The sequence below is a fragment of the Triturus cristatus genome, chromosome 8 (genome assembly GCF_964204655.1).
Source record: "Triturus cristatus chromosome 8, aTriCri1.1, whole genome shotgun sequence".
Classification (NCBI taxonomy): Eukaryota; Metazoa; Chordata; class Amphibia; order Caudata; family Salamandridae; genus Triturus; species Triturus cristatus.
Window position 1 is genome coordinate 1,468,001,859 of NC_140591.1, and position 14,374 is coordinate 1,468,016,232.

General features: G+C 43.6%; 1 protein-coding gene across 1 annotated transcript in view; it reads right to left on the reverse strand.

Moving 5' to 3' along the window:
* Positions 1–14,080, reverse strand: part of MOGAT2 (monoacylglycerol O-acyltransferase 2) — a 341,554-nt gene extending 327,474 nt beyond the window's left edge. The window contains exon 1 of the mRNA XM_085623284.1: positions 13,916–14,080. Coding sequence (XP_085479410.1) covers positions 13,916–14,009 — 94 coding nt within the window. The 5' untranslated portion in view covers positions 14,010–14,080. The remainder of the gene's footprint in view (positions 1–13,915) is intronic.
* Between the last annotated feature and the right edge of the window lie 294 nt (positions 14,081–14,374).

Here is a 14,374-nt window from a genome sequence, read left to right on the forward strand (position 1 = left end):
CAATTATTTATTTTAATGAATTAAGGAGTATGGTATTAGTGTTAGTAAATAGAACAAGCATTGGCATAGCCAATAGGTCTCGCCTTTGGGACCTTATAAGTGTTTAGCCATGCAACAGTTGCATAACTAAATACTTATAAGGTCCCAAAAGCGAGACCTATTGGCTATGCAAAGCGGCCTTGCAGCCGCAAAAGTGAAAGTAATCGCGGTAAAGCGCAGCGCGCGCACCCGCGCACATGCACTGTAGCTCTAGGCTGGCCTGGTAGCACTTTTTGGAGCCCTCTCAATAAGTCTCGCCAGACCAGCGCATGCGCTGGGTACGGCGAGACCTAAAAATGAGGTAGTGCCTCATGTTGTTAGGTCGCTCCGATTTGTTTGCCGATTGGTATTGCTGTTTTTTAACTCTGCACACTTGGTCACTTCTGTCCAGGCCCCAGTGTATGTGTCTGACCCTTAAACCATGGTATAGCTGGCTAATTCCAAATTTACATCTTTATCTTTACAGTAAGGCCATAGTTTACTTACAGGAAAAGACACAAATGGCATGTTAAGTTAAATGTCACCCCTTATTGTGCCATCCTTCAGAGTGACAATGAGGGCATGGCTTTAGGCCTAGCTGTGTGACCTGATTACTGCAGTTTTTTAAACCAGCAGGTGGACATGCCAAAATATCCCTTTTTGACTACAAAGAACCCTACTTTTAACTATTAAATACACCACCCCTAAGTAGGCCTTGCCGCCCATAAGGAAGAGTATCTAGTATTTAAAAGCGGTACATTCAAGAATTTAGTGTTGACATGTACTTAGAGTGACTATTCCTAAAAGCTATTTTCACTGTCAAGGGCTGTAGCTGTTCTGTGAGAAAAACTAAAGTTCAGAATAAAATCATAACTGTGCTATCTTTGGTTTTGGACAAGCTACAGAAAAAATTCAAATATTATTTAAAAATGTTATTAAATGTCCAGTTCAGTGATGAAGCCTGATTTTAAACAATATTTTTGGTAAAGTGATGTTTCAAATGTTGCAGTCAGTCTTCTTGAACCAGCAGTGGGGTCTTTGGCATTAGTCTGCCAGCAACTGACCCGTCAGTGCTTCCCCTTAGTAATGTGTGAAAGCTGCATCCAGAGAAGAAACAATGACTTAGGCCTTTTGGCAAGAAGATCTGGGTGTGAGGTATGTGACACATATCGTAAGGGCAGCTAGGGAGGGTTCAGGAACTTCATTAACTTGAAGGGGACCATGGTGTGGCCTTTCCATTCATAATTAAGTGTAAATGAAGGCCTTTTATTCCCTCTTCCCTAGGGGTGGGAATGGTAAGGGAAGCTGGTCTCAGACCTAATTTGGTATAGCCAAGAAGGAGGGAACTGTTCATTTCTGTAAACACAATGCTCGCAGCCACACAAGACACCGCCAAGAGCAGAACGGCTGAGTCATCTTGAAGTTTACTTAGAATAGTGCAGTTTGGGGAATTTTGAAGAAAGGCAAACAGGATGTTCTGCATAAGTGGAGAGTTTTGTTCCTGAGAACCTTTTTTTCATTGGTTAGGAAGTAACGTCATCCCCACCCCCTGGCTAGTGAATCCTACAAAAATGGCACCTCACTCAAAGCTCATTAGAACACACGCTGGGCCTGTGGAAGAACAGAAGAAGGCTGGTCTTGCTGTTTGAAACCTGTTTGGAGTCCTGTAGGGCTGGACCTTCTCACTCTTGTCCCCAGAACTAAGGTGACTCTAAGGGTCGGTTGCCAAACCTCGTGTGTGGCTACAGGGCCGCAACAATCTTCCAAAGGCCTTTTTCCTGAAGTTCCAGCTGACCAGTAACAAGCGGACCTGCACACTACCACAATTACAAAAACCACCCTTCTCATCACCACCCCCACCATCACCACCAGAACCGCTACAGTTACTACCATCATTACCAACACCACCGTTACTGGCACCACTACCAACACCACCATTAACACCTTCACAGAATTTGTGCAACTCTGTGTTGCATGCTTAATCATATAAAGGCCAAACATATTGCTTCTGCCTCTACTTGTTAACTATTGAGGGTCTGTGACAAAATTTTGTATTTTGATTGAATATTTTATTCTATATTAATTTAATCCCCTACCCTATAAACAAAATACAAAATTGTAGTTTGAACAATAATAGGATGAGTTACCCAAAATATGTTTCCTAGTGCCAGCTCAGCCCGGCTACGTGTGGGTGATGGCGCATCTTAAACGTTTATGCTGGGGCTAGCCACAAACAAGGAATGTCATATTACTTCTATCTTAAGCCTCTTTAATGTAATTTTCTAATTACTTTCAAAGCCTTGTGTGTACGATTTTCATATTCTGCCTCTTTGCTGTACCAACCAGAAGAGAAGGCAGTCTTTAAACAGTGCTAAATTTGAGCCAGTGGTTTCCGGTGCTGGCATAGGCACTTATTTGTCGACACTGGCATTTATGACAGCTGCCACATGGTGGTGCTGTCTGTATGAATTAGAGATGAGCAGAACAGCCATTTTTTATTAAGTCAATACGCATTAAAAACAACTGCTACCTGCAGTCCAAGCTATTTTTATAGCTAGGGAGGCCTGGAATAGGCTGAATTGTCACACTTGCAGTGGTTAGTAGTAGTTGTATAGGTACTGTCATTGGCAATGACAGCAGTGGCAATGGGGGGTGCCAGGTGCAGAGGCCTCCTGATTAGAGCCCTGTGGGACTTTTTTTTTTTTTTTTTTTTTTACAAATTAGGCACTGTCTTTAAAGTGTCACTTGGTGCATACTTCAAACTGTGTGTCATCCACATTGCAACTGTGTGGAGAAATGGCAGCGTGAAAGAGAGCGCGTTGCAGCTGCGTGGAAGGCGGTGCACACCGAGGGCCCTGAAAAGGCCGTTCATCGGAGCGCGGACGGTAATGGTTCTGACAGCTCGGCGCCACGCAGAGGAGCCAACCTCGCCGAGCCTGCCGAGCCTGGAAGCATATCTGCAAAGGTTATCTATCGGACGTGACTGGGCCACATGGGCGCCGATTGACTATCGTTTAATCTTCGCGCGACAGCAGCATTGTGACCGTCGCCGCGAGCCAGCTCCGTTCGATCTCGCGATGCTTCAGTGATTGATGGCGGCCACCGCTGCAGATCAGGTCAGGAATAAAGGATCTGTTTCTGCCCCTCGGTGTCTGGTCGCATCAGAAAACAGGCGGCCAGGAGTACCTGATATATTTCTACCAGTGGTTTTAATTATATTTATAAAAAATTACTATTATGGGTAGTATATGTAGTATTATTAGTAGCACAAGTTTCGATGTATTAACCATTATTATTTTGAAAATACCACACACTTTTATGAGTTAAAGTAATATTGTCATTTCTAATACTAAGGGTCGCAGCCACAATTTCTAATGCTTGCTTTTTGGCACAAGCACCGGGTGAACTGGATTTTCTAGCTGGTTCCAAGCACCTATCAAACCTGACAATAAGTTTTTATCGAGTTAATTTTTAACCTACGACCTGACGAAGGTTCTCTCTTTTAGACTAACTTTTAAACGATATTAATACATTGTAATTTACCATGATTATTTCTGTAAAATTGTTGTGGTTTTAATTAACTGAAACAATAAAACTTAACCTGCAAATAATACTAATAACAATGTGCACCATTGTTTTTATTATTTATAATATTATTACATTAGCATACTACACATGGAACACCTCCTGTGGGCATACAGATGTGGAGTCCAGTGGGGAAAACTCAGGGTCAGGGAGTAAATCAAAGGAAAAGGAAAGATGCCACAGTTGTCTGCACAGTACAGGTGCATGTGTTGTCAACCTGGTCATGTATTGTTGAAGATTTTGACATTTTATATAAATAAAAACTCTTTAGTAATTTACATTTGCAATTATTTTTGCATTTTCATTGTTAATTAGCACTTCTATGTAGCTCAATCTGCCATTAGAATGGCACTGTGCGCATTTCCTGTGGGCATCAATCCCCCCTGAGAAAATATAGCGTTTGCAACCATATATTTTTCGCTGACACACGGAAGGGTGAAAAGCTGAGTCATCCTTGCAGGTACATGAAACTAAAACCCGCCAATCTTGTGTTGGGCATATTAACCCCTTGACTTAAGGTACCAACTACAGGTAACAGTTTTAATTACATAAAATACAGCTTTTCTGATTGTTCTCTGCACTCTAGAGACAGAGGAGAATAGGCATGGACTTCCAGAGTTCAGGTCCCACAGTGGAGGTCACTAGACCACCTCTGGACTCCTGTGGTCTTGCGAGTATCAGTAAAATGAAAGCCAGAGAGCTTAAGAAGACCGGCATTAAAAAGCAAATACAGTAGGTTACCAGATAACCCCAAGTCATCAATGCCACCACAATCCAGTCCTGGGATTTCATACAACCGCCTAATGCATCCTGGTATTTGTAGTCTATTGAAACGATTGTACTAAAGTTCGAAATTAAAACAGTTTAGGGAAGGATTCACTAGAGCGCAACAAAGTGTCCCTGGTGGCAGCGAGTCATCCTTTGTAGCTAAAGCTCTTTGCAAAGGCGAAGAAGTGGTGTTTTCACCAGAGAGGGGTCGGCTAAATCGAACCAGGAGCTGTGTGTAACACACCTCACACTAAAACCAAACCGTTATTACAATTGGGATTAATAGATTCTTTTTGTCACGAATAACCCATTTTATATGATGTCATCTTCTTTGATATGTTGCATTCTTTGTGTGGGGGAGCATGTTTAAATAAAGATTCCAAGATTCCAAATAATCCCCCCCCCCCTCGCCCCCGATTGTGCCTGCATCCTATTTCTTGTTTACAATTAAGAATGGAATAGAAAGACTTTGCTGCTTCGGTGTTTAATAAGATCATGAATTTTTTTAGATAAAGAGAGAAGAATCAGAGATTCTAAAAATGACCATTCTGTCGTTTTTAAATGTTTCCCGTTTATTTTGGAAGTTTGATATAGAGCTGACTTACCTCAAAGAATAGATGAAGCTCTACAGAGAGAAACATTTTATTGTAGCAGGATCATCTCAAATATGAGGCACAGACCAGAGAACGGCCTAGTGAGTGGGCCTATAAAGTTAGGCGGGATGGCAGAAATCAAGAAGTTATGGGAAGGAGTAATTGAGACTCAGAACTACACAGCACACACACGTCACTTTGTATTGTACAAGGACGGTCGCAAACATGGGAAGCAGAACAGAGGGCAGCCTAGTGCGCTGCGTCTGTGACGTTAGACAGGAATAACAAGTCAGGAAGTGATTTGTAGCTGTAGCAACAAGTAATTGCGACTGAACAAGAGCACGCTGGAAAGCTGTGTTTTCTATATTTACATCAGACAATTCACAACACTGCTTCTTGTGTATTCATGATAGTTAAAGAAAAATGCCTGTATAGATCCAGAGCTTGGGAGATGGTGTACAAAGACAGTTTCTAGTAGCGCTACATAGGCTGAGCAAAAAAAACACAAGCATTGGAAATGCAACCAGTCTCGCATTTGCTTGAGCTAGAGCTATTGGATTTGTAAATGACAATGCTTTTTACCTATGTGTTATGGAGTGTATGAATGTGGTGTGTAGTGGAATTATGTGGGTTGGATTGGATTAGTTAGTTGCGTAACTATGTGGTGTGGAATTGTGTGGTACGGAGTGGCTTTGTGCAGTGGAATTATGTGGCATTGTGTCCTGTGGTATCAAGTGGATAGTAATTATGTGGTTTTGAGTCTACTGGAATTATGTGGAGTGGGATTATGTGTTGTGTAGTGTAATTATGTGGAATTCTATTTTGTGTTGTGGCGTGGTAAGTAGGGGCGTTTAATTATGTGGTGTGCTGTTGAATTTTGCGGCATGATGTGGAATTGTGTGGTGTGTACTGGATGTATGTGGTGTGTTGTGTAATTGTGTTGTTGAGTTGTATTATGTGATTTGGTGTTGAATTTTGTGGTGTGGATTGGAAATGTGTGGAGTTGAATTGTGTGGCATGGAACTGTGTGGGTAGCTTTTCCTTTTTTGGTGACGAAAAAGAACAAAGAGGTGAGAGCTAAGCTCTAGATGTGTGTGTTTGGGAGTTAAAAAAAGAGAGTTAGAGCTATTGGCATTGTAAACGTAAATATCTCTTACCTATGTGTTATGGATTAGAGTGGATGTATGTGGTGTGTAATGGAATTATGTGGGTTGAATTGGAATTGTTAGTTGTGGAACTGTGTAGTGTGGAGTGGATTTGTGGAGTGCAATTATGTGGCATGGTGTGCAGTTGTATTTTGTGGATAGCATGTGTTTCTGAGTGTATTAGATGTATGTGAAGTTGGATTGTGTGTTATGGAGTGTGGAATGGTAATTTGTGTTGTGGAGTTTAATTATGTGGTTTACAGCTGAATTTTGTAGTATGATGTTGAATAAAGTGTTGCGAATTGGATATATGTGGTGTGTATTGGAATTGTGTTGTGGAGTGGAATTATGTGGTTTTCATTGAATTATGTGGTGTGACATGTATGTGAGGAGTTGAATAGTGTGGCATTGAGCAGTGTGGTGTTAAGTGAAACTATGTTGAATGGAATTATGTGGCATGGTGTGGAGTGTATTTAAGTGGATTGTTGTTATGTGGCATAGAGTGGATTCATGTGGGTGTATTTATGTGGTACTGAGTAGCATTTTTTCGTAAAGAAATTCTGTCACATGATATCCATATGCAGTGGCAATGTCACTACTGGTCAATTTCATACTTTTCAGAACGTTGTCCAGGCGAGTCCTGCACCCAGGAACAGCAAACAGACCCAGTCCACATGTTTTTTACCAACAGGTTTGGCTTTAATCTGCTAACACACAAATATCAGTTGTGCATGCTGCGTGCACGCATGAGCACTTTAAAGCCAGATCTTTCGTCTTTCCCATTGTTAGTTTGTCCAGTCGACATTATTACTTTCCAGCAATGGTATTGTTTTCTGGATGAAATTAAAAACCTAAACAAGCATAGGCTAATGCACTGGTGGCCATCCAGAGAATTCTACAACTTCTATGAAATGGACAATGAAGTGGAAAGGTAGTATCACATCACATCTCATGATCGCAGTGTTTGATATGTAGCTGTTCCAGTGCACCCCTACTGCATAGAGCACCAGGTGAAAGCTGCTGCTCAGGGGCTGTGTGAAAAATACAAGCTGTAAACCCACTATTTCCCAAGAATTAGCCATTGTAAAAAATAATACACAATATTGTGGTGTACTATCTGTACAGTTGCCATTAAATGTTGCCTGGTAACGTGTAGTATGCAGCTTTCACTCACTGTTTCCGTGACATTTTGGGGTTTTAACCACAACACAAACAACTCATTATCAGGGATGCCAAATGTGGCTGGTCACACAAGCACAATATATTATTCTCCTTCTGCAGGACTCCTGTGCCATCCAAAATAATGGCAGTCTGAGGGGAGGGGCAGATAAAATGTGGGTTCGTGTTTTCAAGAAACAGGGCACTGCCAGCCTTCCACTCGCCATTGAAAGGTCAGGCCATTATTGCACGGTGTGGCCTGCTGCAGTGAGAAGCGAAGTGCTTGCTTAAAAAGTTATAATATTGTTGTAAGTTTAAATGCAGCTTACTTGAAAACCACATGTATCTTCTGAAATCTATCTGCAGACGGTGTGTTTTTGGTCATCATTTAAAAAAAACCCTGCCGCTGCATCTCGTTTTATTCATGTGGGCGTTTGGCTGGAATGTATGACTTTACAACGCATTCCGTTGTAACGCATGCCTTTACCACACATGCGTTACAACGCAAATGCCATCACCACGCATATCCTTTACCACGAAAATGCCTTTAACACGCATACTTTTACAACTATTTTCGTTGTTAAATTATGCATGTTATTTGCATTTTCTTGTTAAAGGATATCGCACTAAAAATCTACCCTTTAAATTTACCCCTGCGTGACACCACCCCCTCATTCCCCCTTACCTCTCCCCTCCTCGATCATCCTTGGTGACGTTCCACGTCGTTAAGAGGAAGCGGAAGTGTCCTTCCGTTTCCTCTAACGACGCAGATTGCCTCCACATCTCTCTTTAAATGATGGATTCGGGTGCGTTTTTTTTATATTTTATTTTGGGGGTGCTCCCCCAAGCCCTCTTTTTTAATCCCTTGCTTTTTTTGGGGAGGTAGAACCCCCAACCCCCCTTTTTTTTTCTTTTTACTTTAGCACACATGCCTTTACTACGAATTTCGTAGTAAAGGTATGTGTGGTAAAGGCTTTTTGTTGTAACCATGCATGCGTTGTAATGCATGCGTGGTTATGGTTATGCGTGGAAACTGCCGCGTTGTAGTGGCCGTTTCCCGTTTGGCTGTCCTGTTTTTTAAATCCCTCGTACTTCTCACCTTACAAAGAAGGTTATCTCATCAATATAACAAGCGTGTCTTATGCCTGGGTCCGCTCCCGAGCTGAATAAAGTAGGAGTAAAAACGTGTCAGCCAGACGAAAAGTGCAATTTGGATTTTAATGAAAAAGAAAAAAAAACTTCGTATTTTTCACGGAATAAATGCACCCTACACCAACTTATATTTCTGGTTGTCAGCTTTATTAAATACAGCACCATTTTGGGTGGGAGTAGGGAAAAACAACCCCGTCAAAGGCAAAGGAGAAATAGGCGGGGGGATAACATTGAATAATCCAGCAGTGTCACAGAGGTCGCTGACTAGGCAACGGACTAGCGGTATAGGGGTTACCTATAAGCAATTACGCTATAGGACCCTGTCCGGCCTCTGAACCATTTTTTTGCTTTAAATCAGTAGAATTATATGACAATTCTCAAGTTTTTCTTACCTCACAATGGTAGCTGCAGAGATAGTAGCATTGCAGACATTAGCATAATTTACCTAGCAACTGACTGTTTTACTTCTGTTTACTGCGCTCTCAAAAGAAGTATCTATGACATTAATTCAGAGCATACTTGTGTGTGTGCCTGTGGTTAGTGCTACCACCAGGCTGGGAGAACATCAAAGACAAAAGACGCATCAGTGTAACAGAATTATCTGTGCACAACACAATATCACTATCAGCTCAGTGGGCTAATGCAGATACTGCGAGGAGAATCAGAAAAACATTGGAGATGGGGGGGCTGATACCACGGAGAGCAGAGGGGGAAAGTTTGAAAGCAAGGACAGTGAGAGGAGGGAGGCCTGAGGGAGACAGACTGCAGAGACGTGCACTCTCAGTGCATCCGAAAATTAAATAAACTCCCCATGGTCACCTTTCTGTGATTCTCATGCACAATGAGTAGCGTAATTGCACGGGGAACAACTTTCGCGCACCAGCTTCTTTTCCAAGATTGCCAATGCATCTTCTTTTTTAAGTCACATACGTGAGCCTTTCGCTTTATTTGCATATTCATGAGACTTTGCGTTTTAGTGAACTACTAGGCTGCTATCTTTAAGTGAAGTATATTTGCATGCTATAATAATGATGCAAAATGAACGTTTAGTACAAGACTAGATAATTTATTAATAAAATCTTACACTAAGATACAAATGTTAACAGAACTCACCGATTATAAACAAGCATCTCCTCTTTATCTAACAAAATACATTCCCTGAACACACCCATAGTGTAACACAAGCAGGAAACACAACACGGAAATGCATCCAGCACGCACATAAAACAAGAATGTATGCTACTGGCAGAGTAAATGAAGAAGCAGGCCTGCGCTGCTGAAGAAATGAAGAGGCAGCGTCTCCCTTAATTTCTGCTCACAACAGACGAGGGGGATGAGTGAGGGGCAGCAGCGAGGAGAGAGCAAAAGATAAAGTAATGCACTGAAGCAAAACATAAGGCCCATAGTAAAAGGAAGGAAGGATCCATGTAGCAGTGGCAGTCTCCAGGGCTCTACAAAACAGCTCAAAGGCGGGACAAATGTATGCTATTGACCAACAAAACAAAGGAATTTGTAAAGGTAGACGAAAGAGCCAATGGAAAGTGCTGGGCGTGTTTAAAGCACATGGACTGAATACCATGTCTCGAAGAGACCGCACATGTGCTGCCAAGGCGAGACCTAAAAACAAGTGTTTGTCACAACAAAATACGTTTTTTCTATTTTTGAAAGCCATTTCTTGAATCAGAATTGTCTTTTCAACTAATAAAAGGGCTGTTGTGACCCTTTCCGTATCACAACTAGGTGGGGGCCTGAATATGGAAGCCCCATCTTCTTGTCAGTTCTGAAAGGGATGTATTATTGGACCATGACCACAGCTGCAAACCACTGATTCGATACCCACATTTCAAAAAGGATGATGTTCGATTTTCAAAATGTAAGCTATACCAGGGGGCCAGGTGCATCTTTCGGAATCATGTTAGTGGTCTGTGGGGAGATGACAGTTGTTCAGAGGGCCGCTGTCTGCTTCCCCCATTGTCTTCCCAAACAGAAAACTATTTTCTTTCATGCACATGTCCCTTTAATCGACAATGCCAATATGTTTTAGCCATGTTGTACATTAGCATGGCTGCTGTTCTGCAGCAGAGTGGGGCAGAGTAGAATAGAGTCGAGTTTAGTGGCATGGTGTGGAGAGGAGTGAAGTGGAGTGGCATAGAGTACAGTGATGGAGGGTGTTGTTGAATGTTGTGGAGGGAGTACAGTGCTGTGGAGTGGAAGAGTGTAAAGTGGAGTAGAGTTGAAAGGAGTGGCATAGAGGGTGGTACATAGAGTGGAGAAGAGTATTTTAAAGTAGAGCAGAGTAGATTGTTGTAGCGTGGAGTGGCGTAGAGTGGAGCAGTGTAGGACAGTCGAATGGCAAAGAATGGAGCAGAGTGTCATAGAGTCAAACAGCATAGTGGAATGGTGTGGAGTGGAGTGGCGTAGAGTGGAGCACTAAGGTGCAGAAGTGTGTGGTAGAATAAAGAGGGAGCAAAGTGGAATGGACTGGCATAGAGGGGGTTGCATAGAGCGTCGTAGAGTGGAGTAGTGTCATACAGTGGAATAGAGTGTTGTAGAGTGGAGTGACATGAGGTGGAGCAGAATTAATGGAGTACAGCATCAGAATGGAGTATTGTGGAGTGTTGTAGAGTGTAGTGTCATACAGTGGAGTAGAGTGGACTAGAGTGCAGTGCCATAAAGTACAGTGGTGCAGGGTAGATTGACATACAGTGCATTGGTTTTGAGTAAAGTGGTGTAGAGTCCATTTGGTGTAGAGTGCAGTGATATAGAGTGGTGCAGGGTAGATTGCAGTGGTATAAAGAATAATGGCGTAGAGTGGTGTGGTGTAGAGTGGAGTAGACTGGCATAGAGTGCAGTGGCATAGAGGGAAATTTTGTAGATCAGATTGTTTCAGAGTAGAGGGAAGTGGCGTGGAAGGGTGCAGGGTAGAGTGGAGTGGTGCAAGGTAGATTGCAGAGGTGTATAGGGGGGTGGCGTAGAGTGCAGTGGCTTAGAGCAGAGTTGTGTAGAGTGCAGTGGTGCAGAATAGATTAGAGTGGCATGGAGTGATGCAGAGTAGAATGCCATAGAGTGCAGTGGCAAAGCGTGCACTGGCGCAGAGTGCACTGGTGTAGAGTACAGTGAAGCAGAGTAGAGTGTCGATGAGATCAGTGGCAGAGAATGCAGTCTTGCAGAGTAGAGTGTTGCAGAGTGCAGTGTCATAAGTGCAGTGTCGTAGAGTGCAGATGTACAGAATAGATCAGAGATGCAAGGAGTGATGCAGAGTAGAGTGGTGTAGAGTATAGTGGCGTAGAGTGCACTGGCATAGAGAGGAGTGGTGCAGAGTAGAGTGTAGTGGTGTCGAGTGCAATGGTGCATAGTAGAGTGGGCTAGTGTGCACTGGCATAGAGTAGAGTGGTGCAGAGTAGAGAGGTGTAGAGTGAAGTGGTGTAGAATAGAGTTTCCTAGAGTGCAGTAGGGTAGAGTGCAGTGGCATAGTGTGGTGCAGAGTAAAGTAGCATAAAGTGCAGTGCTGTAGAGCATTGCAGAGTAGACTACAGTGGGGTAGAGTGCAGTGGTGGAGAGTAGATTGCTGTAGAGTGCAGTGGCATGGAGTGTATTGGTTTTGAGTAAAGTGGCGTAGAGTGCAGCAGCATAGAGTGCAGCAGCATATAATTGAGTGGCGTAGAGTGCAATGGGGATGAATGAAGGGGCCCTGGGTTTGGGATTGCAGTGGTGTATAGTGGGGTGGTGTAGAGAGGAGTGGCATAAAGAGGAGTAGCGTAGAGTGGAAAGGCAGAAAGTTGAGTAAAAGGGCATAGAGTTCAGTGACGTAGAGCAGATTGTTTCAGATTAGAGTAAAGTGTCATTGAGTGCAGTGGTGCAGAGTAGATTAGAGTGGCTTTGAGTGGATTGGTGTAGAGTGCAGTGGGAAAGAATGCAGTGATGCACAGTAGATTATTGTGGAGTAGAGTGCATTGGCAAAGACTGAAGTTGTGTAGAGTACAGCAGCGTTGAGTGAAGTGGCATAAAGTGGATTGGTGCAGAGTAGAGTGCAGTGACGAAGTATGAAGTGGCGAAGTGTGGAGTGGTGCTGAGTAGAGTGCAGTGGCGTGGAGAGGTGCAAAGTAGAGTGGAGTGGGGTAAAGTGTAGTATGCATGGTGTGGTAGAGCACTGCCATTACAGACAACAAATATTCAATTGAAGTGAGCATTACATGTGCACAGACATAGTTTTACTGATAAACGCGTACAGTGCACAAACGATAATGTGTGAAAATGTCATCACCTAATGTGTTGATTTGTTTTGATCGTATTAAAATATATTTCCACCACTAAGCAGCCAGCAGGATGGTCACATAAATTCTCTCACTTTGAAGTCAAAGAAGGAAAAGTGAACACCAAGCTCCCTCTGAAGACAGAGCCTGACATTTGACCTTTGTTTTTGAATGCACACCAAATGTGACAAGATAAGAAGAAGATTTAAAGGCCTGTTTACAGAAATCCAGTACCAGTGGAAGAATACAATAAATCAGTATCTGACAAGAAAAGGGAGGAACTCAAGCTAGCCAGCCTAGAACAAATCGAAAGCATGCAAATGTGATTTACAAACCACACAGCTAATGGTAAGCAATGGGCGGAATGCATTCACAGGAAAGCCTTCCGAATGTCCTCAAGATGTCTTTAGCGTCCGGTAGGCTCTGACCTAAAAACAGTCGCCAGCTTGGGAATGCAAATGCAGTGACGGAGGTCTGCTGCCTCTTGTGGGCCTCTCTCCCCGCCTTCCCAACAAAGCAAATAGTGACCTGTCTTATTAACATTCATTAGACCTGCTGCAAATGGACACTTTGCGATGCAACCTATTAATACATAAGCCAGATCACAAGTTGTTTTTCCAATTTACAATCTGAGCAGTGTGAAAATTGCACATCCCTGGCTTACAAATAGGGGTACCACATCAGGCCTATTGCGTCTCACCTTAGAAGACAGACCTTTTCCCCCCACTGTAGCCACTTCTGGCCTATATCAGGAAACATACACATTGCTGTGCAACAGAATGACCATGAAACATAAACATGGGTTTGCACCAAAATACATGGGTGTATGCACAGGAACGCCCATGCACCACTCATGCAACGCTTACAGGACGCCAGATAATGCAAGGCAGAGGTATGGCTACTTTGTGTTACTTTTTTTTTTTTACAAAGACACGCAAAGCCACACAATCGGTATTAGCGTGAGTTAGTAAATCCTCATTAAAAAAAATACCCTGCCAGCAAACATCATAAAATAGACCTGCGGCTGTTTACAGTAGGATGCATCTTTTACACGAAAATATAGCAACGACTCTACGCTTGCATTATATTACCTCCTCTTAAATGACCTGTGCTAGGAAAGTAGAGGCAAGGTAAGCGGGCCCAGCAGCCTTTGCACTGCCACGCGCTGCCCGGATACCACAGACCCCACGTCACGCAGAGCCCTGAAGCGCCTCAGGCACGTGCGCCACGGAAAGGTGCTTACCCAGGGCCAGGAAGGAGTACACCCACTGGATCACGGCGGCGGTCTGCAGCCTCCGTTCCAAGGGGGTAGAGAGGGGCGCGAACTCGATCGACATCTTGGGTGCTCGTGGACGGCAAGACTGGGAACTCTTCACCTGGGAGAAGGAGGAAGGAAGGGTCCAAAGTCGACCTGATATCTTCTTACTCTGGACTGTGGTGTTGCAATGTGGAACTTCGAGTGTGGGGCTGGCAGAGGATGAAAGGCGGCCAAGGCCCTGCCCAGCCCTGGGCGGTCACCAGAGGCCTTGGGAGAGATGCGGCCGGGCGGTGGTGGTGTGGGAGCTGGCACTGAGGTCGCCGAGCGCCCGTGTGCCGTAAATGACGCACTGTCACTGGTGTGTGAAGTTCGGTGCGGCGTGAAGTGATCAGGTCTCAACCTTGGGAGTAGATTGTAGTAGCCTCAGTTACAGTGAGCTGCTTA